The 25,289-nt window shown below is 37.1% G+C and overlaps 1 protein-coding gene across 1 annotated transcript in view; it reads left to right on the top strand.

The window, feature by feature from the left end:
• The window catches only part of MALRD1 (MAM and LDL receptor class A domain containing 1), a 695,880-nt gene that overhangs the window by 50,526 nt on the left and 620,065 nt on the right, over positions 1-25,289 (top strand). The window contains exons 5-7 of the mRNA XM_032166926.2: positions 4,321-4,417; positions 23,753-23,854; positions 24,776-24,922. Coding sequence (XP_032022817.1) covers positions 4,321-4,417; positions 23,753-23,854; positions 24,776-24,922 — 346 coding nt within the window. The remainder of the gene's footprint in view (positions 1-4,320; positions 4,418-23,752; positions 23,855-24,775; positions 24,923-25,289) is intronic.

Genomic DNA, 25,289 nt, shown 5'->3' on the forward strand with positions numbered 1-25,289 from the left:
AGGTGGGTGTTTGGAAAATAATCTTGCTGATGTTTTGGAGAAAACAAAGAATGTTAGATACTACTTTTCCTAAAAATAAAACTACCATACACCAACACAGCTCTGACCAGGGCCCTCCATAGAACATATATATATATTGTTTTTCCAAGATGGAGTCTCACTCTGTCACCCAGGTTGGCATACAGTGACACCATCTCAGATTGCAACCTCTGCCTCCCGGGTTCAAGCAATTCTCCTGCCTCAGCCTCCCAAGTAGCTGGGATTACAGCTGTGTACCACCACACCTGGCTAATTTTTGTATTTTTAATTGAGATGGGGTTTTGCCATGTTGCCCAGGCGAGTCTCGAACTGCTGACCTCAGGTGATCTGCTCGTCTTGGCCTCCCAAAGTGTTGGGATTATAGGTGTTAGCCACCATGCCCTGCCTTTTTTTTTCTTTTTTTTAATCATCCTGGGGTTCCACTTTCTTTAGCTAATTTTCCAGATTCTAACCCAAATCCTTGTCAACTCTTTTCATTTAAATCTGTTTAGCTAGACTGTTTAATTATGCCTGATGGGTCTTGTGTTTTATAGCCACATTGACCCATTAGTAAATTTCCTTCCACTTAGAGAAATAGTTATTTCCCTAAGAAAAATGTTCCTTCCTGCTAAGCTAGTGGACTCGAATGGCAGCAAATTTTCACAATAACGTTTCATCAGTTATACCAAGTTAACATGTAATTTAACAGAATCAAATAAACATATAATATCTATTACAAACTCTAATGAGGAGAGGATTAAGGCAAGAAGGTAATTTAAAAGCAACTTCAGTAGTGAAGGGTGAGGAGATGGGAGAGGAAATAAGAATGAAAGGAAAATAGGGATTAATGGAGCTTGTCTCATTGGAAATGAGAATGGAGGAGAAAGGGACTCTCAAGATCAGTTTGGAGTTTTGAGCACTGGAGAGCAGCATTCTTCTGGTACCACTGTCAGGAAGTGAGAGTGAGATGAGAGCTCCAATCCAAGGAGAAAGGACAAAGTGTTGTGAATTATAAATGACTTGTGTCATCTGAGTGAAAATGTCCAGCAGGCTGTGGAAACTGGGGAGGAGAGTTCAGGAGAGAGATTAACATTTGTAATGTAAGTTTCTGATTTATCAACCTTGAAGATGAATGGTGGGTTTTTTTTGGTGAGGAGTGTGGAGAAAAAAAACAAGAGACATGTGATACAGTTAACACTTATTTCTGCTTCTTTTTTAAAACATGGTGACTGCAGGCATATCCTTAACTCAGCGACAGCTAGGGACTATCTCTATGAAAAAGCTTTCAGAAAGAATAAAATGTTAATTTGTAAAGAATAGATTTTTACCTACAAACACACAATTCATATAACAGCTTAAATATTTTAATAACTATGTTACAATAACAATAGCTAACATTATTTAATACTAACTATATACCAGGTGCTGTTTTACATGTTCGCAACTCATTTTTCCTTATCATGTAGGTTATCATTTTATCATTACAATTGTACAAAGAAGAAAACTGAGTTACAGAGATGTTAAATAAGTTCTCCAAGGTCCTGTTGCTATTAAGTGGTATAGCAAGGAACTGAATCCAAATAGTTTGATATGAAATACATATATATATTCAAAATATATATAATATGTAATAAGTATATAATTTATACATCTATATTATAAATAGATATTTTGAATCAAACTACTTGGATATACATAATATATGTAATTATATATTATATATAACCAACTTGGGTTTGTATGTTATACATATATTATCTATTATAATGTATAATATAATTACATATTATATAATTTATATAATATAATTAATACATGTATATTATATAAAATATATATAACATATGTATATTATTAAATAATATATATTATAATATATAAAACATATAATATAATATGTATATTATATATTATATATAATCTGTATATGTAATACATAATTTTATGTATATATACAGATATACATATGCAAAATATATACAATACATACACTATATATACATCTATGTATATAATGATATAGGTATATTATACATATATGTATATATAATGTATATTCTATAATATATAGATTATATCACATATATAATATATATATTTTATACTATGTGTATTATGTATCCAACTTGGATACATATAGAATAAATTTATAATATATATCTACTTGGAGCTATATCTATAACATATTTATATATTACACATTTATTAATATATAATATTAATATATAATATATATTATATATCTCTCCAAGTAGTTTGATTAAAAATATCTTTATCTATCTATATAATATATATTAATTTATATTATGTTATAATATAACATTACATATCTATATTATAACGTTTTAATTATAATCTATATTTAATTATAATCTAAATTATTATAACATAAATGGTATAACATATATTATATCATATATGATATATGATATAAATTGTATAATATATATTATATAACTACATATATGATATAAAATATATATTTTTTGAAAAAATATATTTTGAATCAAATTACTTGGTTTCAGATCCTAGCTATATCTTGGATTCAGATTCTAGCCATACTTTTAATCACTATGTTATACTGCCTTTGTATAAAACTATCTCTACAAAATAATCTTTTCCAGGCCTTTGCAAAATGGTTCTATTTTCTAAGTAGTTACACTTATTTTTGTATAAAGAAAATATGACTTTTTTAGGGCTACCTATTGACAGATTTTTCTATAGGTTGTGGATGTTTCTCAGTGGACTTTTAATAGAGTGATAGATAGCATATGGCTTGAAAGGAAATATATTGGTACAGCATATTATACAGGGATGAAATAATTTACCGTAGAAAAACGATCTGTTATGTTTTGCTGCCTCCAGATCAATTGTAAACCTAAAACTCTGGGCTGACTTCTTGAAAAATAAAATGTTTATGTTGTAAACAAGGTTGAATAATGCACATGTGTTCATCACATCCATGAACAAAGCCTCCAACATCAGTGATATTCATTAATAAGGATGGAATAATGTCTGCCATCAACATGCCGATTTTATATCGATTTAGGTAATTAGAAAATCGGAAAGTGGCTTCTTTTTAAGTTTCTCAGATCAATCATACCAGAGTATCTTTTCTTAGTGGTGTCTTGGGCGGTCTCCACATCATAATGTCACATTCAGTCATTTCTTCTTCTTCTTTTTTTTTTTTTTAAGAACAAGTCTTGCTCTGTCACCTGGGCTGGAGTGTAGTGGCGTGATCTCTGCTCACTGCAACCTCCGCCTCCCTGGTTCAAACAATTCTCCTGTCTTAGCCTCCTGAGTATGTGGGATTATAGGTGCCTGCCACCACTCCCAGCTAATTTTTTGTATTTTTAGTAGAGATGGGATTTCACCATGTTTGCCAGGCTCGTCTAGAACTCCTGACCTCAAGTGATTCACCCGCCTCAGACTCCCAAAGTGCCAGGATTACAGGTGTGAGGCACTGTGACAGGCCACGTTCAGTCATTTTAACAAGTCACAGAAAAGTAATTTCCGGTCAATGTTTAGATAATGGCAGAAAATGTGCAATAGGATAGCATGAGGATGACATCTAAGGCAAGAGTGGGTAAGATTTAGAGAACCGGCCAGGTGTGGTGGCTCACGCCTGTAATCCCAGCACTTTGGGAGGCCGAGGCGGGCGGATCACAAGGTCAGGATATCGAGACCATCCTGGCTAACACGGTGAAACTCTGTCTCTACTAAAAATACAAAAAGTTAGCCAGGTGCAGTGGCGGGCGCCTGTAGTCCCAGCTACTTGGGAGGCTGAGGCAGGAGAATGGCATGAACGTGGGAGGCAGAGCTTGCAGTGAGCCCAGATCATGCCACTGCACTCTGGCCTGGACGAAAGAGCAAGACTCCGTCTCAAAAAAAAAAAAAAAAAAAAGATTTAGAGAACCAAAGGGAAGATGGGACACAATTGCAAAATGCCAAGAACTGGAGCTCAAGATGGAGCATGGATGCAAAAGCAGGTAAATGCGAAACAGTATGAACACATAAGAACTGAACATAGGAGATGGTTGTAGGGAAAAATCTAGGTGAGTATTGCTGCATTTCACTATCATATTACCTATCCTATGCCAGTCATTTGACATACAGTGATGACCCTACATTTGCTTGTTTTTGAGAATGTTTGCGTTGATTTCTTTGCACCTGGAATTGGCATGGTCACCCAAGGGCTTCTAGAGAGTGACATGTTTCCTATTGCAGGCTCTCTTTTATAACACTGTGAGACAATGATGTTCCTTGCTTTTGTTTTTGTTTTGTTTTGTTTTTCTTGTGCAGGTTGTTTTTCAAGGTCAAATGGTTTCAACTTATGAACAGGATGAAGTCATTGCTATTGATGATATATGTTTCAGTTCAGGCTGCTTGCCTGCCAATGGTAAGAACTTTTTCTCTCATTTTGATCTTTATTGTGTATGAAGATTTCAGTGCAATTTAAACATTGTAATGACTTTAATCTGCTGTTTATTTTTGTCTGATGTTTTCATGTGGGATATTATTCCTTATTCTAATACATTGTATAATAGTGACTGGATCTATATTAGGAGTGAAGATTGGCTGTTTTTCACTGACTAATGCTATAAAGAACTGAGTGGGATAATTTAGTCTCAGACTTGAAATCTTGTAGCAATGTTTACAGTGGCTAAAGTTAAGTCTTAACAAGAGAACTCTGTGCCTTCTAGGAGACTGGGAGAAAACTAGCCTCCATAGAATTGAAATTGTCTTCTTGGACAATTGGTTTGATTATTCTGCTGAAAGATACAAAATAGAGATATTAGTTATAATCAATTTTCTATTTTGACACATCAATAAACCACACAGATCAGATATAAATTTTTATTTATATTGTTCCTTTGATTATATTAACTGAATAATATTCTATTCTTCATTTATATTATTTCCAAAACAATTCAGTATTAAAATTAAAATAGCATAAAGTATCAAGGTTAATCTAATAATCAAAAAGAATCAGTCATATATATATATTTCAGGGTTTTTTCTTTTAAGAATTTTTTAATATTGTGGCATAATGTAACAGAATAAAGACAGCCGTTTTATAGATAAGGCTTCTGAGTTCAATTTGGTACAAAGATATAGTTGTTGTGGTAAATAATATTTCAAGACAAGAATAGATGTCTTCATCTACTTAAGAAAGACCATGGATCTTGATACTGTGCTTGGTTTTTAAAAAGTTTTATTTTATTTTCAATTGACACATAATTGTACATATTTATGGGATATTATGTGATGTGATGTTAAATACATGTATACATTGTGTAATGATTAAATCAGGGTAATTATTTGTTATCTCAAAAAATTATCTTTTCTTTGTAATAAGAACATTTGAAATTCTCTCTTCTAGTTATTTTGAAATAATATAATATTGTTAACTATACTGCGTAATAGAAAAACAGAATTTATTCCTCCAATCTGTCTGTAATTTCATACCCATTGACCAGTTTCTACACACACACCATCCATACTATCCTCCACAGCCTCTGTTAACCACTATTCTACACTGTACTTATATAAGATAGACTTTTGAAAATTTTCCAAACGAGTAAGATGGTATAGTATTTGTTTTCCTGTGTCTGGCTTATTTCATTTAATATCTTCCAGATTCATCCATACTGTCACAAATGATAGACTTTTATTCTTTTTATAGTTAAATAAAAAAGAATTCTATTCCATGTATATTACCACATTTTCTTTATCCATTCATCCATTGATGGACACTTAGGTTGATTCCATATCTTGGCTATTGTAAATAGTTCTGCAATAAACATGGGAATGCAAAAATCTCTTTGACAGAGATTGAATTTGTATCTCTTTGATACTCAGAAGTGGGATTGATGAATCGTTTGGTAGTTCTATTTTCAACTTTTTGAGGAACCTCCATACTGTTCTGTATGATTGTGCTAATTTACATTTCTATCAATAGTATATAAGTATTCCCATTTATCCGCATCTGAACCAGCATTTGTTAACTTTGGCTTTTTGATAATAGGCATTCTGATAAGTATGAGATGATATCTCACTGTGGTTTTAATTTGCGTTTCCCTGATGATTAATGATGCTGAGAATTCTTTTCATATTCTATTTATTGGTCATTTTTCTGTCTTTTTCTGAGAAATATCTATTGAGGTTTTCTGTCCGTTTTCAAATTTGATTATTTGTTTTCTTGAAAATGAGTTGTTTTGAGTTTCTTATGTATTCTGGGTATTGACCCCTTATTAGACACACAGTTTTCAAACATTGCCTCCGATCCTGTAGGTTGTCTCTTCATCCAGTTGTTCCCTTTGTTGTGAAGCTTTTTAGTTTGATGTAATCTCATTTTTTTAAAAGGACTGGTATTATTTATTTATTTATTTATTTATTTATTTAATGAGCGAAATATTTTACATATTTATGGGGTACATGTGAGTTTGTTATATGCACAGAATGTATTCAGCCTCCCTTTAAATTCCCTTCCCACCCACTCACCCTTCACTGCCTCTAGTATCTATCATTCTATTCTCTATTTCCATGAGATCAATTTTTTTAGCTCTGCGTGACAGGTTATTAGTTATTTATTAAATAACTAATAAATAATAACATTTATTAAATGTTTGCTAGAATTTAGTAGTGAAGCCATCAGGTTCTGGGTTGTTCTTTGGTGGGAGACATTTTATTACTGATTCAATCTGTTCAGATTTTCTATTTCTTTAATTTTAGTAGGTTTTCTGTGTCCAGAAATTTATCTATTTCTTCTAGGTTTTCCAGTACATGGTTGTTCATAATGGTCTTTTATGATCCTTTGTATTTCTGTGCAACCAGTCATAATATCTCCTTTTTCATCTCTCATGTTATTTGAATCTTCTATCTTTTTATCCTTAGTCCAGCTATTGTTTGTCAATTTTATCTTTTTTTTTTTTTTTAAAAAAAAAACAACTTTTTGCTTTGTTGTCTTTGGTATTGTTTAGTCTCTATTTCATGTAAGTCTGCTCTGATCTTTATCGTTTACTTCCTTGTACTAATTTTGGGTTTAGTTTCTTCCTGTGTTTTCTAATTCCTTGAAGTATAACATTAGGTTGTTTGAGATCTTTCTAATATTTTGATGTAGGCATTTATTGCTATAACCTTCTTTCTTAGAATTGCTTTTGCTGTAACCCATACGTTTTGGTAGTTTGTGTCTCTATCTTTATTTGTCTCAAGGAATATTTAAATATTATTTTTAATTTCATCATCGGCTTATTCTGTTCTTCAAAGGTATGATTAGTTTTCCTGTCTTTGTATAGTTTCCAAAGTTCATTTTGTTGTTGAATTCTAGTTTTATTCCATTGTAGCTGGAAAAGATAGTTAATATGATTTTGATTTTTACAAAATTTTTGAGACTTGTTTTGTTGCCTAACATATGATGTATCCTGGAGAAAATTCCATGTGCTGATGGGAAAATGTATATTTTGTAATTATTGAGTCGAATTTTCTGCAAAATATGTTTTAGGTTTATCTGATCTAGAGTTCCATTTAAATATGATGTTTCTTTTTTCAGTTTCTGTCTAAATGATCTGTCCATTACTGAAAGTAAGGGGTTAAAATCCCTTCTTATTATTGTACTGCAGTCTATCTATTTCTATACATCTAATAATATTTGCTTTATATATTGGGAGGTCTAGTTTTGGGTGAATATTATTTACAAGTATTTTATCCTTTTTCTAAATAGATCCCTTTATCATTGTATGATGACCATCATTATCGATTTTTTCAGTTTTCAAATTAAAGTCTATTTTATCTGATATAGTTATAGCTACTGCTGGTCTCTTTTGGTTTCTATTTGCATGGAATATTTTTCTTCCATTCCTTTACTTTCTCAGTCTATGGGTATTCTTACAGGTGATGTGAGTCTCTTGCAGGCAGCATATAATTTGGTCTTATTTTTTAATCCACTCATCCACTCTACATATTTTGAGAATTTAATCCATTTATATTTAATGCTATTATTGACAAATCAGGACCTACTCCTTTCATTTTATTCATTATTTTCTGGTTATTTTGTAGAAATCTGTTTCTTTCTTCTCTTCTTGTTTATCTTTGTGGTTTGGTGGTTTTATATAGTGATAAGTTTTGATTCTTTTCTATTTCTCATTTGTTTATCTGCTGTAATTTTTTCTCTTTGGTTACCATGGGGCTTACATTTAAAAAATCTTATAGGACACTATTTTAAACTGATAACAACTTAAGCTTGGTTGCATGCAAATATTCTAGAATTTTACTCTCCTCCCACAATTTGTAATTATGTTACCTTAATTTACGTCTTTTTATATTACGTGTTCTCTAACAAAATATTGTGGCTGTGGTTATTATTGACTATTTTGACTTTTACTCATCATCCTAGAGATTTGAAAGATTATATAACACCATTACAATAATTAAGTATTCTGAATTTGATTATAAATTTACCTCTACAAGTAAGTTTTATATTTTCATAGGATTTCATAGTAATAATGAATATCCTTTTATTTCCAGTTAAAGCACTCCGTTAAGTATTTTTGGTAAAGTCATTATAGTGGTGATTAATTCCCTCAGCTTTTGCTTGTCTGTAAAAGACATTTTTCTCCTTAATTTCCAAAGAATAGCTTTACTAGATAGAATGTTCTTGGCTAGCAGTTTCTTTTTCTTTTAGAACTTTGAATAGGTCATTCCATTCTCTCCTGGCCTGCATGGTTTCTGCTGAGAAATCTGTTCATATTCTAATGAATTCCTATAGCTATGATTTGATGCTTTTCTCTTGCTACTTTTAGAATTATCTATTTGTCTTTGACTTTTGGTAATATGATTATAATGTGTCTTAAAGAGGACATCTTTACATTGAATCTAATGCAGACTTTGGGCTTTGTGGATGTGGATGTTCATATTTCTCCCAAGGCTTGGGAGGTTTTTGGTTATTATTTTAATAAGTAAGATTACTGTGCCTTTCTCCATCTTTTCTCCCTCTGGAAATTGTATAATGCAAAACTTTGTCTGCTTAATAGTTTCCCATAGGTCACATAGGCTTTGCCTGCTGTTTTTCATTCTCTCTTCTTTTTTTCCCTCCTAAGCTATTTCAAAGACTTGTCTTCAAGTTCAGAAAATCCTTGTTCTACTAGTGTGTTACTGACACCCTCAATTGTATTTTTGTTTCTTTTGTTGATATCCTCAGCTACAAGATTTCTGTGTTATAAGTGATATCTCTTTGTTCAATTAATTATTGAGCTCATGAATTGTTTTTCTAATTTTGTTGTATTGTCTATATTCTCTTTATCTCATTGAGTTACCTTAAAATTATTATTTTGAATTCCTTTTTGGGCAATATATAAATGTCCATTTTGGTGGGGGTCAGGTACTGGAGAGTTATTGTGTTTCTTTCGTGGTATCATGTTTCTTTGCTTTTCTGTATTTCTTGTTTCCCTATGTTGATATCTGTGGAACTGGTGGAATAATTGCTCCTTCCGGTTTTATAGAATGGCTTTCAGGGGGAAATAGTTTCACCTGTGTTTTAGAGTATTGGTTAGATAGGGTAACTTTACTACACATGTGCTTTAGAGTGTTGGTTAGGTAGGGTACACTGACTTTGGTTCCAGGTGGCACAGTAGTGTAGTCTCTGAGCAATTTCTTCAGCTGTAGTCAACATCAGTAATACCTGAAGGTGTCTCATTGGCTTAGGTTATAGGAGTTTGTGCAGCTCCTTGGACAAGCCTCCCCACTGGAGGTGGGGATGCTGGGCTGTTCTGAATGCCAAGTGTGCATGAGAGCTGTTATGTTACTGGGTCAAGCGTTACCTCCCTGTCAGGGACAGAAGTGTTGGGCTGTTTTGTGTATTGAGGGTTTGTCAGGGCTGCTCCACTGTCAGGTTGGGTGTGGCTTCTTTGCTGATGTTCATGGTGCCAGACTGTTTCACACGCAAGGATGCATGAGGACTGCTTTATCTCCAGGTCAGTCATGACCTCCCTGGTTGGCAAGACTGCCTATAATTTGGGGGACAAGGCATCTCATAAGCTTGGCCACTGGGGTTGCAGCAGCACCACTAGGTATAGGCTTCAAATAGCTGGGATGGTGTGCTGCAGCCACTTGAATTGGAAGATTGGAGTGCCTTCTGGCAATTTATTCACAGAAGTAGAGAGCTATAGCTTCTTGGATGGAGAATGGCACACTACCATGTGGGCACACAGTGTAGTCCCAGCAGATCCTCATGGATGGGGAAAGGCAGTGGCTACTGGACCCCAGAGAAAGATGCACTCTAGTCATGGCTCCAGTCCCAAGATAGCACTTTATAGCAGCAATGTAGATCATGGCAAGAGAAGGCACAACGTGGGCTCCTTCTTTGAAGCAGCATAACCAGGTCAACTTCTGCCAGTGACCTTAGACTGGGCTTAGGGCCTGTGATGACTTCAGAGTTCTATAGCATCAAAAACTGTGGCAACTGATCTTTGATGGGGGATGCTGGGGACCTCCTGCTTGCCTTTTCTTTGCAAGGATAATTACTTCTGATTCTGAACCTCTCCCAACTGGGGAAACAGGGCAGTAAAGACAGGGTATTTTCTTCAATTTTCTATGAATCCATTCTGAGTCTCCATGCTCTACAGGGTCACTGCTATTCCCCTGAAACACTCCGATCCTTTCCCTCAACTGCTGTAGTCAAAATGTGCTTGTTTATTCATTGTTTTAGTCCTTTTAGTGGAGGGAAAATACATCAGGCATCTCTAGTCAGTTGTCTTGCTAACATCACTCCAGTCTGTGCTTGGGTTTTTAACATCCCTTCTGTTAGTGTAAGAGCTTTCAGATAGATGTTTCCTGCCATCTAGACCAAGCCTGGGTTTTATAGAAGCTGGTGACAGCTGCTTCTAACACTGGAACATGTAAAGTTCTCATTTGCTTTTGTATTTTTAGAGCTCAGCATTTATCAGGTGAGAAATCACTATATGCTACATTTTAAAGTATATCAATTGAAATAGAGAACTTTAAGGGAACAGATTATAACCCCCCTGCCTCAAACCTAGAAGTAAATAATTAAAGTATCATCCTCAGTGCCATTTCACTATTAGAAAATAACATTTATTGGACTTACCAAAAGGGATACAATATATCAATAGAGAATATATGGCTAACTGAAGGCAATGCAGCCTCTACTGCTGACTGCTTTGTTATTTAAAGTCTTCTCTCATACCCCCTCTTCTGTTACTTTGCATGGTATTCCTGGGTCCAGAGCAAAGCCAGCTTAGTTTTAATGAGACATCTGATTCTTGACCCTGATCCCTTCAGCAATGTCTTTATATATCTCAATTTTATAGTTTCCGCAGAGTTCAGGGTCTGTCAAACAAAATGATCCCTGACTAGTGTACTAGTGTTATTCTTTGGCTAGTCTGGCTAATGACATTCAAAGGAGAAAAAGGCAAGGAAATCACCTATTGGCTGGACTTTCCTACTGTTGGGAAGTTAGGAATTGGTTGCTGCCATTGAAACTGTATTTGCATTACAAATTTACAAACACACATGCTTGGGTGGTGCTTGGGAATTGAGATGGCCTGTAATAAGATTCTGCTATCATTTTATATATAAATTTATCTCTATCTTTGTCCCTGGGAACCAAAGCCATTTCCCTACCTACCCATGATCTATATACTGGGACAAAGACCAAGTAGATGGGCCATCATACATATTCAGAAGACAAATGTCAGATTTGTAGTAAGTATTTAAAAAGACTGTATAAAATCACTACAGAAGTATAAAAGCAATCACAGTACAAGTGAGACTTCAGAAAGATGAATATTCAGAGGAAAATTGTGATCAAATAGAAAAACATGAGCATCTACAATTTTTAAGATAATTGTTCTAGACATCATTATAACCATAATGCATTTGTGGTGGTGTGGAAATGAAATTTACTAAAGATGAGGCATCAATAAATGTTAAAACTCATTTATTGTCTAAGCTTTTCACATGAATATGAAATTTATATAACATGACAAGCTTTGGGACTGGAGAGGAGGACTTTGAAATCTAAGACTGAAGTCATCAATGCATATGGAAAGTAGACCTACATGTCTGACAGAGGGCAATAAGCTGAATATCATGAACCAAGATGTTTGCACACATTCAAAGATAAATACTTGTGTTGAAGCAACATTGGGGATTTAGATGACCTGCAATCCTATTTTTAGGCTTTGCCTTTTACGGGGCATTGCAAATGATGTCATCTCCTGGGAATGCTGCAAAGGAAGTGGTTTTCTTATGGAGAAAGCCAGGATTCAGATGAGGTCACCTGGTATGTTCTTTGAAGATGAGGACACAGAGTTGTTTGTTTTTCAAATAAAATAAGGATTGGGGGCATATTTACATTTTTGGGAGGAAAACACAGCAGCATGAAGATTAATAATAGAGGAAAAACATAAAGCATTATGGGATGAGATTGGCACTTGGCTAGGGCTGCACTTTGTAAATGGCAGAAATGTGAGACATTGTAAAATTAAGTAGCATTAAATTGCCAAATGGGACTCTCTAGCCAAGTTCAGGCACTGTCATAACAGACTAAACCTAGTTAATCATCAGAATCACATCGGGGAGTGATTGATTCTGGGCTTCACTCCAGTGATAGATGGGAATCACTGTAAATGGAGCCTGAATTTTAAATAAGATTCTCAGGATATATTTTTTTTAATTTATGAAGCCAGTAAAGCCCAGGCTTAAGAATAGGATTAGCATTTGGGAACAACAAGGTCTGGTATCCTGCTGATGATTGTACTTGGGGCAGAGTCCCAGCTAACTAGAATGAGTAGTTTCAGTCTCATGTAATCCTGATGGTTGTGCTTGGGGTAGGGGTGGGGGGAGTATCAGAGACATGCAGTCCAGCATCTTCTGGACATCGTCATCAGAAAATCCTATTCCTGTGGAGGATAGGGATAGGGCTTCTTGGATTTGGATGCAAGAAAACAGGCAAGTTTGCTTAAATTACTTAAGGAAATGGAGGAGATAATTACGGCAAAGCTTCATCAGCCCCAATACTGTTAGAGTCAGGTACCAAGGAATTTATTTTTTTGTATATGCCTTACTACCTTATGCTTGTCACTTTATGGCTATACGATGACTGTTAAAGGCCTGCACATCTCAAGTTTGGGGCAGGAAGAAGGTAGAAATAAGAAGGGGCAATGTTTTTGGCCACATCATTGGCTTGACTATTTTATCTGGATAACTTTAGTTGCTAGGCAGGCTAACAAAACTGAATATTTAGCTTTTAGCCTTTGGAATAGAGGTAAGCAAGGAGAACAGATTTATGAGTGGAATAAGCAAATAAATATATTTTCTACAGAAACTGAAAATCAACATGTTTAGAAGTAAATTCCAATTTTCTTTCAAAATCTGTTCTCTCTCTTTCATTCCCTGTTTTAGTCATTGGCAGTTGTTTTGTCTCACTCAAAAAGCTGAGTTATTTTTACATATTCTTCTCTTTTTTTCATCCTTATATCAATTTGGCTAAAAAATATTATTGAGGGAATGTCCTACCTTATTTCTTAAATTTTCTCCTCTTATCTATTACTATTATTTATCCAACGCTGACTTTGTTCCAGCCCACATTTTTTTCCCTATGGGATATTTTTTTTCTTCCAATTTTAATGTATTCTACTCAACAATCTACTTCCAACAGATTTTACTTTATAACAGACACCTATGGCCAGGTCTCCACTTCTCATAGGTCCATCAATAAGTCTTACTGCCTTCAGGACAGAATTCAAATATTTTATCATGATATTAGCTCCTCACAATACTGCTCTTTTTCAGTAGTCCAATGTCCTGCTTCACAATTCCCCCAAGAATCCCATACTCTGGTCAAAACAAATTATTTGTGAGTTCAGCAACACAGTGTCCTCTAATTCTTGGGTATTATGGAAACCTCTTTTCCTCTACCTGAAAGCCGCATTCCATGACTTTTCTTTTTCTTCTTCTTCTCATTTTTCCTCTCCTTCATCCTCTCCCTATCCTCCCCACCTTCTCTTCCCTCTTTTCTCCCCATTTCTCTCCCCTCTGTCCTCCTCCTACCTTTCTCCTCCCTCCTTCCTCCACCTCCTTTGCCCTCTTCCTCTCATTTCCTTTTTCTTCCTTCTTCTCCCTTCTGCCTTCTTTATTCCTTCCTTTTCTGTCTTTTTTCTTTTTTTTTGTTTTTGATACTCCCACTATTTATGCTCAAGTTTCTGAGCATAAGTTTCTTGTGAGTTGAGGTTTCTTGTGCAGGGAATTTTCCCTTATAGACTATCCCTCCACATTGCCACTGCCACCCCCTACACACATGCACACACACACATGCACAAACACATACACACACACACACACACACGTGTATTGATTTATCTCCATGACTAAATTCTAAGTGCCTTGAGGCATAGTTCCTACCCTGTCTAATTCATCTGTGGAACCCTAGAACAGAACAAGCACTTAATAAATATAGATTGACCAAATGATTGAACAAAGAACATGTGCAGTTATTCAAATACCAAATATTTGAGATTTTGGATGATTTCTTCTTCCTTGTGAGATACATGTGCTCTATTCCATAAAAAAGCAGATTTAAATAAAATATCAGGGGAAGATGTTTTTAATAGGACTTACATTTGTGCTAAGAATATTACATTATTTCTAGGTTTTTGTTTTAGTATGAAAAATGAAGCTAGGCCCTCAAACTATATAATGAGGCTTTATTGAAGAAGAATTAATCTAGGCCAAGCATTTCCCATATTTTAATAGACATACAGGTGCTTTTGCCATATTATAACAGAAATATTGTATTTAAAAATGAGTGGACTTAAAGAAAATCAGTGGACTTAAGTTCTAACAAAGCCGTCTTGTGATAAGTCTTTTTAGTTTATAGAAATGATTGTTTAGGAGGCTGAGGTGGGCGGATCACTTGAGATCAGGTGTTCGAGACCAGCCTGGCCAACATGATGAAACCCCATCTCTACTAAAAATACAAAAATTAGCTGGGCATGGTGGCGTTCATCTGTAATCCCAGTTACTCCAGAGGCTGAGGCAGGAGAATCGCTTGAACCCAGGAAGTGGAGGTTGCAGTGAGCTGAGATGGCACCACTGCACTCCAGCCTGGGTGACAAAACAAGACTCCATCCGGGAAAAAAAAATGATATTTAGGTTTCCTAAAAAGACTTCTTTTCACATACCCGGGCCACTATGCACCTGCCCTACACACCCCAGGGCTAGTATATTAGTCTATTATGGCTGGCATAACAAAGTACCTCAGACTGTGTTACTCAAGCAGTAGAAATTTATTTTCTCTTGATTCTTGAGGCTAGACATCCAAGTTCAAAATATCAACAGGATTGACTGAGTTTTGTGTCCTTTCTTCTTGGCTTATAGAGGGCTGTTTTCTCCCTGTGTCTTCACATGGTCATTCTATACCTGACTATGACCTAAACTGTAGTTATAAGTACACCAGCCATATTGGGTTAAGGCCACCCTGGTTACCTCATTTTACCTTAGTTAGTTCTATAAAGGCCGTATTTCCAAATACAGTCACTTTCAGTAGTACTTTGGGTTAGCAATTCAACATAGGAATTTGGGGAGGTATGATTTAGCCCGTAATAACCAAGTTCCAGACAACTAGAAACAGCTTTTGTGTTGTAGGGCCTGATAACATCATTTAAACTAGCCAGTCCTAGGCCTGCTTCCGCTGCCTCCCCTGCTTCTTCTCCTAGAAACCAGAAGAAAGGTTCTTGCCCACATTTCACTCATCTTCCTCTGCCTCCTGACTGACACTGGGACTTTCCCATGTGCTCCCCTCTTCTTGGAGAAGGGGTGTCTAGAGACACCCAAGAGGAGGTCTGTACTCTGGGTGACCAAATAATCTGTGTAACAGACCCCCATGACATGAATTTACCTATATAACAAACCCACATATGTACTCTGAAGTTAAAAGCTTTTTTTTTTTTTAAGTAAAAAACAACTCATAGAGCTGAATACTGGAAAATAGGAACTTTACCATATGTAAATTTATAAATGAATTTGAAAATGAAATGACCGATTTTTAAAGTTGAAAAATTCTGATGATGAGGAAGTTTATAATATATAGCTTATTTATTATACTGTTATTTATGAAAACGAAACTATTATTTTACCATATATATTTCTCTTTACTATAAAAATATATCATGAGGTCGGGAGTTCGAGACCAGCCTGGCCAACATGGTGAAACCCCGTATCTACTAAAAATATAAAAATTAGCCAGGTGTGGTGGTGAATGCCTGTAATCCCAGCTACTGGGGAGGCTGAGATGGGAGAATCGCTTGAACCCAGGAGGCAGAGGTTGCAGTGAGCTGAGATCACGACACTGCACTCTAGCCTGGGTGACTGGGTAAGATTCCGTCTCAAACAAAAAAAAAAAAAAAAAAAAGAAAAAATACATATAAGCTATTTTATTTATAAAGCTGCTTAGTATTAGGTATTTTCACAGTTTCTGAACACTTTGCAAGTTGGACAATAAAACTAATTTTTTAATATGAAAGAAATTATTTAGACTATTTCCAGATTTTCAAACAATACCATTCTAACCTCTGGCCCTTCCAAGATATGAAAATTTATTGTACATTTATTGAAAAGAGGATCACTTTAGATTTTACCAAAGTAGCTAGTATGAAAAAAAAATCAAGCCTTGCTATCGTGATTAAATAAGAACATGTTTAATCACTGATTCTTGAATAACACTGATTCTTAAAGAAACAGCTGATTATAATTTTATGTAACGATTTCATGCTGTGGCTCATAATCAGAATATTTTGAATATTCTGTGAATATTTTTAGATTGGTTTTTTAGGACTTTGCCTAAGTCTCATTTGTAAAGCCCTCCAATATACCAATCGTCCCTTTATTAGAATCTGAATGATGCATATATATTATCCAGTTAAATAACTAAGGACCTTTTTTATTTTAGTAGCTTCCAGTTTTCTTTTAAGAGACTGTAACTGTTCCTTGAAATCCACTACTAATTAAGGATAATTGACAAATTGTCTAAAACCTCTGGAGTAAAAACTGAATGTCAATTATAACTTTTACCACAATGGCCTTGAGACTTGGGCTTCATTTTCTACCCTCTGAGACAGTCTGGACAATTTCATTTAATCTGTTTGTGCAAGATAAGATTTGAAGGATGGCAGGCCCTAGACGTATGGCTTCAGTGGTATAGACACCTTGAAATGGTTGGCAAAGCTTCATTCCACTAATCATGTGTCATTGATAGGGGATTTGAAAACCCCTAAAATAATATTCTACAGACAGATTGTGGTACAATGTAAGAATAAGAGAAAGAGAGTTGGGCATGGTGGCTCACACCTGTAATCTCAGCACTTTGGGAGGCTGAGGTGGGCAGATCACCTGAGGTCAGGAGTTCGAGACCAGCCTCAACCTGGCCAACATGACGAAACCCTATCTCTACTAAAAATACAAAAATTAGCCAGGCATGGTGGCATGCCCCTGTAATCCCAGCTACTCGGGAGGCTGAGGCAGGAGAATCGCTTAAACCTGGGAGGCAGAGGTTGCAGTGAGCCAAGATTGTGCCACTGCACTCCAGCCTGGTCAACAGAGTGAGACTCTGTCTCAAAAAAAAAAAAAGGAAAAGTGAGAGGAGAGGAGAGAGGGAAGGAGGGAGAATTAATATGAATATAAATAACTGACATTTTTAAAAGCATTGAGCTCTAGGATTGAATGCACTAAAATAAAAAGAGCTGTCCAGATTTATTGATTGACAGTTTATGCATACCAGGCGAAAATATGTACTCATATACCACTGTTTTTATGGTTGTAAATTCCAGTTTTCAGGCCAAAGGTAGTAAAAGTGGTAGACACTGGCAAAAGAAATGTAATATATTTGACAAAAGCTACGTTTTTAATTCCATGCAATTTGTACTCAACTGTTTCGCTATTTTTGTTTATAGTACTTCTGGGTGGTTTTTTTTTTTTTGTCTTGTGTAAATAGCGACAAATTAGAGATAATATACAACATTTAATTGAACTATGACCAATATTTAGTTATGCAGCTTTAGGGACAGAAGATTTGTAGCTATTATATGAATCTACAAAAATTACAGTTTTAATTGTTTCATGGTTATCGTTATTGTGCAATCTTAGCTTCATTTATTGCCAACATTCCCTTAATTGCATATGCAGCTTTGTTTTCAGTGGATCTTACATTCAAGAGAATTTGCATATTCATAATTTGTAAACTCCCATTATGAGAAACCAGATTGCGGATGCATTCATAAATCATTTCCATAACCAAATTGCTTCAGTATTATCACAAATAAAAGTGAAAATGATGTATATTGAGTCTACAATGTTTTAAAAATTTTCATCAGGTTGTTCTTAGGTCATTTATTCATTTATCAAACAAGTATACATTGAGCACCTATTATACCAATAATTTTTTTAGATAGTGGTGTGATAGCAGTGAGAAAACAAATAGTAATCATTGCATTCACCAAGCTTACAATTTAGTCAGGGAGAAAAATGATACTAAGCAAACAAAAAATATAGTTTATGTCAAGTGGTGATATTTGCTATGGAGAACAGTAAAGCAAAAAACCGTGATAAGAAGTTCCAGAAATGAGGATGATATGGTGATGTTTAAATAGTCAGTATGGTCACATTAAAATATGTAATCAGAGAAAAATAGCCAAAGAATAGAGGAAATAAGCTATGTGAATATTAGATATGTTGACAAAAAGAGTCAAGCTCTGTAAAATATTAAAAGAGATTTATTCTGAGCCAAACATGAGCGACCAATGGCTCATGACACAGTCCTCGGGAGATCCTGAGAACAGGTGCCCAAGGTGATTGGGCTACAAGTTGGTTTTATATAATTTGGGGAGACATAAAATATCAATCAATGAATGCAAGATGTACACTGGTTGGGTTTAGAAAGGCAACAACTGGAAGAGGGGGCTTCTAGGTCATAGGTGGATTCAAAGATTTTCTGATTGACCATTGGTTGAGTTATTATCTAAAGACCTGGAATCAATAGAAAGTAATGTCTAGGTTACAGTAAGAGCTGGCAGAGACCAAGGTTTTATCATGTAGATGAAGCCTCCAGGTAGCAAGCTTCAGAGAGAATAGACTGTAGATGTTTCTTATCATACTTAGTTTGTTCTACCAGTAATTGCAAAAGGGAGGAGGGTATAATGAGGCACGTCTGGCTTCACTTTCCCATCATGGCCTGAACTAGTTTTACAGGTTAACTTTGGAATATCCATGAATGAGAGGAGGAGTCCATTCAGATGGTTGGGGGCTTAGGATTTAATTTTGTATTTATAGATCCAGCTATAAATGCAAAGGCCTTGAGGAAAGAGGACTTGGTTTATATGAGGAAGGTCATAGTAAGGCATTGATGTTTACTTCATGTAGGATGAAAAACCATGGAAGGGCTTTGAGCAGAGGAGACATGATCTGACCCACAAGATTATAGTGGAGCAGGGACAATGACAGGAACACAAATTAAGAAGTTACTAAGACGATTAGGAAAGAGATGATGTTTCCTGAGCCAGAGTTGGTAGTAGTAGTGGAGGTCGTAAGATGTAGTTAGATTCTGAATGTGTTTTATCGATAATGCAGAAATTTGCTGATGGATTGCATGTTTGGTGAGAGAGAGAGAAAGAGATGAGTCATGGAAGACTCCAAATTTTTCACCTTAACTAGAAGGATGGGGTTTCATTAACTGGGATAAGAAAGGATGGGCCGGGTGTGGTGGCTCACGCCTGTAATCCCAGCACTTTGGGAGGCTGAGGTGGGCGGATCACGAGGTCAGGAGATCGAGACCATCCTGGCTAACACGGTGAAACCCCTTCTCTACTAAAAATACAAAAAATTAGCTGGGCGAGGTGGCGGGCGCCTGTAGTCCTTGCTACTTGGAAGGCTGAGGCAGGAGAATGGCGTGAACCCAGGGGGTGGAGACGGCAGTGAGCTGAGATCATGCCTCTGTACTCCAGCCTGGGTGACAGAGCAAGACTCCGTCTCAAAAAAAAAAAAAGAAAGGCTGTGGGAAGAGAAAGTTTAGGCAGAGAAAAATCAGAAGTTTGTTGAGATCGTAACCGCCCAAGGGGTTCACCTTGCCCACTGCCTCGACAGAGCTGATTCATCAAGACAGGGGAGTTGCAATAGAGAAAGAGTAATTCACACAGAGCCAGCTGTGCAGGAGACTGGAGTTGTATTATCACTCAAATCAATCACCCTGAGCATTCAGGGCGCAGAAGTTTTGAGGATAACTTGGTGGGTGGGGGGAAGCCAGTGAGCCAGGAGTGCTGACTGGTCAGAGATGAAATCACAGGGAGTTGGAGCTGTCTTCTTGTGCTCTGTCAGTTCCTGGGTGGGGGTGACCAACAAACAAACAAATAAGGAATAAAATACTGATCCATGCTACAACATGGATGAACCTCAAAAACGTTTTGCTGAGTGAAAGAAACCAAGCACAAAGGCTACAACCTCATAATTCCATTTATGTGAAATAGCAGAGTCGGTAAATCCATAGAGATAGAAAGCAGTTGTAGTGGCTGCCAGGGTAGCGGGGAGAAGAGAGAATGGTGAAGTGACTGATGGGTACAGGTGATGAAAATGTCTTGGAATTAGGTAGTTTGATGATTGCACAACATTTCAAATTTAATAAAAGCCACTGACTTGTACACTTTTTGTTGTTGTTGAAGCAGAGTTTCGCTCTTGTTGCCCAAGCTGGAGTGCAGTGGCATGATCTCAGCTCGCTGCAACCTCTCCCTCCCAGGTTCAATTGATTCTCCTGTCTCAGCCTCCTGCGTAGCTGGGACTACAGGCACGCGCCACCACACCCGGCTAATTTGTGTATTTCTAGTAGAGATGGAGTTTCGCTATGTTGGCCAGGCTGATCTTGAACTCCTGACCTCAGGTGATCCACCTGCCTCAGCCTCCCAAACTGCTGGGATTACAGGCGTGAGCCACTGTGCTCGGCCCTTTTTTTTTTTTTTTTTGAGTTGGACTCTCACTCTGTTGCCCAGGCTAAAGTGCAGTGGTGCGATCTCGGCTCACTGCAACCTCTGCCTCCTGGGTTCAAGCAATTCTCCTGCCTCAGATTTCCTAGCTGGGATTACAGGCGTGTGCCACCATGCCTTGCTAACTTTTGTATTTTTAGTAGAGATGGGGTTTCACCATGTTGGCCAGGCTGGTCTCGAACTCCTGAACTCAAGTGATCCACCTGCCTCGGCCTCCCAAAGTGCTGCGATTACAGTTGTGAACCACTGTGCCCAGCCTACTTGTACACTTTAAAATAGATAAAATGGAAATGGTTAATTATAAGTTTTGTGAAGTTTATCTGAATTAAAAAAAAAAACTGTTATTGACGTAGGTTCAAGAGGGAATAGGAGGGGAAAGAACTGGTGTTAGAATCAGTGTGAGAATAGGCAGAACTTTGAGAAGTTAGTTGGAGAAGGTTGTTGGATCAGGAGAATGTTTTTCTAAGATGGTTGAAGTTTTGGCCATTTAGGTCCTGAAGGAAATGATCTCGTAGAGAAAGAGAACACATCGTTGTAAATGAGAGGAGAGGAAATTGGCAGCATGATTCCTTAAATAGCCAAGCAGAGGTGAAATTTCTGTCTAAATGGAAGACATCATCCAGAGAAGGGCATGGAGAGTTGACCCACTCCTACAGGGGGCAAAGCATGTGGACAGCCGGCCAGTGAGATTGATGATGGAACTTGTAAAGTTTTCTTCTGATTTCTCTCATTTTCCCAGTGAAATGTGAAGCAAGGTGGTGAGCTGAGAATGACAATAGGGAAGGAAGAGCTGGAAGTTAAAAGAGGGAATAGAAGGCTTTGAATAGTTGTCTAGGAATGCCGAAAAGGAAAGAATGAGGGTCACCCTGATGCCATGGAATGAGTAGTCATGAATACGAAGTCATTTCAATCTGCATGATTGTGGACAAAGTGAAATCTGCATGATTTCTTTTTTTTTTTTGAGATGGAGTCTCGCTCTGTCGCCCAGTGCAGTGGCGCGATCTCGGCTCACTGCAAGCTTCGCCTCCCAGGTTCACGCCATTCTCCTGCCTCAGCCTCTCCGAGTAGCTGGGACTACAGGCGCCCGCCACCACGCCCAGATAATTTTTTTGTATTTTTAGTAGAGATGGGGTTTCACCGTAGTCCCGATCTCTTGACCTCGTGATCCGCCCGCCTCGGCCTCCCAAAGTGCTGGGATTACAAGCGTGAGCAACTGCACCTGGCGAAATCTGCATGATTTCTTCGCTCATTCAGCTGCACAGATACAGGCTAGAGTAGTTGAAGGGATGTATTTTCTAGAGTTTTTGCCATGAGAGTATGGAGAAGTTTGAGCATGGCCAGGGAGTGATTGCTTGTCTGACATCTGTAATAAAGGAAATGAAGACAAGATAGGTGAGGGAAATAATTGAAAAGAATTTCGGATCCTGGGCTTGTAGAGCCTGGTGCAGTTGAAATATTGTTAGAGTAGAGATATGAAAATAAGTGAGCTGGACAGATAGGGATGATGGTTGGGGAGTGGACCACTTGAAATGAAGACAAGGAAATGTTATCATCATTAGTAATGGTAATACTCCTTTTGAAGAGTGGTGGCAAAGGTTGTTTTTCATCAAAGCTCTCCTTCAAGGTCATCAGTAAGAAGAGATCAAGAAACTGAGAAGCAAATAAAAGTGAATACTAAAATGACAAAGAATGACAGTGAGCTCAGAGCTAGAATCTTCAGGGGTTGAGAGGCAGGGTATCCTCAGGGCTCACCTACAGTGTCTGTAGGTGACTGTAACAAGCTGGAACAGTGAGGGGTGCCATTTGACATGAAAGTCAAAGCTTGGGTATTTAGGAAGGTCAGAGGGAGAATTGTCTGCAAGTGGTATATGGGCAGGAAGGACTCCTAGTCTACCTTCAAGTCTTATATTGGGGGGCTTGGAAAAAAGAAAACAAAAAAACAGGCACAATTTTTTTTCTTTTTTGAGATGGAGTCTTGCTCTGTCGCCCAGGGTGGTGTGAAGTGGCCTGACCTTGGCTCACTGCAACCTCCGCTTCCTGGGTTCAAGCAATTCTCCTGCCTCAGCCTCCCTAGTAGCCGGGATTATGGACGCATGCCACCACGCCCAGCTAATTTTTGTATTTTTAGTAGAGACGGGCTTTCACCATGTTGGCCAGGCTCATCTTGAACTCCTGACCTCAGGTGATCCACCCACCTTGGCCTCCCAAAGTCCAGCCCATGCCTGAGATTACAGGTGTGAGCCACCATGGCCGGCCGACAGGCACAATTTGAGAAAGCTCCAGAGAAAGCAGTTCCAGGGAAGATCCACCTTCCAGGTTTAAGGGGACACCATATCTTGTATTGGACACATGTACAACTGTCCTTCAAATAGTAGACTCTGAGTTCCAACATTAGGGCAATTTTTTTACTCCTATGAAGGATTGGCTTTGGGGCTTGCCAGTCACTATGGAGGTATGATTAAAATCCCGAAACATTGGCATGGTTGTTTTGTTCTGTTTTTCTCTGTCTCTATTTGAGTGGTGTGTGTGCGTTTGTGAGTGAGAGAGATAGGGTTACCTAAAGGGTGATGATACCATAAAGAGAAATTGGTTACACAGTCCTTTGTAGAATGAATATTAACATTAAAACAAAATACTTGAGTCTTTCCAGTTGCAACTGCATTTCACTTCTTGCCAATCTTTAAATTTAACAGATGGAATTTTACTGTGTCAAGAAGCATTGAATGCTGAGCAGGAGCTATGCCATCCAGATACAGATCTCTGCAGATTTGATGCTACAGATGAAAAGTTGAGCTGTAAGTGTTAAATTGAGATATTCACTTTTCTGGTGTATATGCAATATGTGAGACTCAGAGACCACTCACAGGAATATGCACACGCCAACCTTTGTTGACATTAATGTCCTAGTTTTAGCTGGAGTGTTATTGGGAGGCTGTGGTGGTTTATACTAAATACATCAATTTAAGGCGATGTCATTTTGTGAAACAAACTAAAGCCATTGTAGAATTATATGCAATGTTTCTTCTATAAAATTTCAGTGTGATTATGAATAGTAAATAATTTAAACTAACTAATCTAATCCCATAAAGTAGATAAGGTAAAATATAAAGCCATTTTAAAAATTGTTGACTGGGTATGGTGGCTCATGCCTGTAATCCCAGCACTTTGGGAGGCCGGGATGAGAGGATTGCTTGAGGCTAAGAGCTCAAAATTAGCTTGGGCAATATAGCAAGATGCCATCTCTACCAAAAAAAATAAAAATTACCTGGGCATGGTGGCGTGCACCTGTGGTCCTAGCTACTTGGGAGGTTGAGGCTGTAAGATTGCTTGAGCCCAGGAGTTTGAGGATACAGTGGGCTATGATTGCACCACTGCATTTGGCCTGGGTGGCAGAACAAGACCCTGTCTCTTAAAAAAATTAAAACATATTGTGACTGAAGTGGTGACACATACAAGAAAAACTAGGAATCTCCTTTTTTATGGCAATGGGTCTCATTTGAGAGGATATTGTACGCGTGGATCAACTGAGAAATTTTTGCAAAATAGAGTTGCTGGTACACTCTAAGGCTTATTGAATCCCAACTTACAGATATAAATTAGTGTATGCTGATGTGTATGTGTGTATATAAGCCTTTTGGTTGATTACAACACATAACTTGGTTAAGCAGCCACTCTAGCAGACTAATAGTCCACCAAGATCATTTTCTCCCGTTTAGTGTGTCAGGCCTGTGGGTTTGAATTTGACATGTGTGAGTGGACGTCAGAAACATCTGCTGGCCAAATTTCCTGGATGCGCACAAAAGCGAGAGAGGTCCCTGCATTCGAATCCACACCTCAGCAGGATCAAGGAGGTGATGATGAAGGTAGAAAAAATATAATATCTTTAATGTATTACTTTCAGAATTCTGCTTTGTGATGACTAGTTGTAAGACATTACATAGGAGGCCTTGGTGAATATACTGAGTATATTTTATTGAAAATACATTCTGCCATAGGAGCTGAAGGTGAAAATAACAATTATGTTTCCAACAGTGTAAAAGAAGAATTATACTAGGTTAACAATATTTTTTAAGTTTTATTACTTGCTTCAGGAGTTATTATTGTGTGAACAAAAAGTATTAAAAGGCTTTTTTTTTGTTAAGCCTGTTAGCTTTTTTTTTTTGTTTGAGACAGAGTCTCACTCTGTCACCCAGGCTGGAATGCAGTGGCGAGATCTCGGCTCACTGCAAC

The sequence above is a fragment of the Hylobates moloch genome, unplaced genomic scaffold (genome assembly GCF_009828535.3).
Source record: "Hylobates moloch isolate HMO894 unplaced genomic scaffold, HMol_V3 SCAFFOLD_2, whole genome shotgun sequence".
Classification (NCBI taxonomy): domain Eukaryota; kingdom Metazoa; phylum Chordata; class Mammalia; order Primates; family Hylobatidae; genus Hylobates; species Hylobates moloch.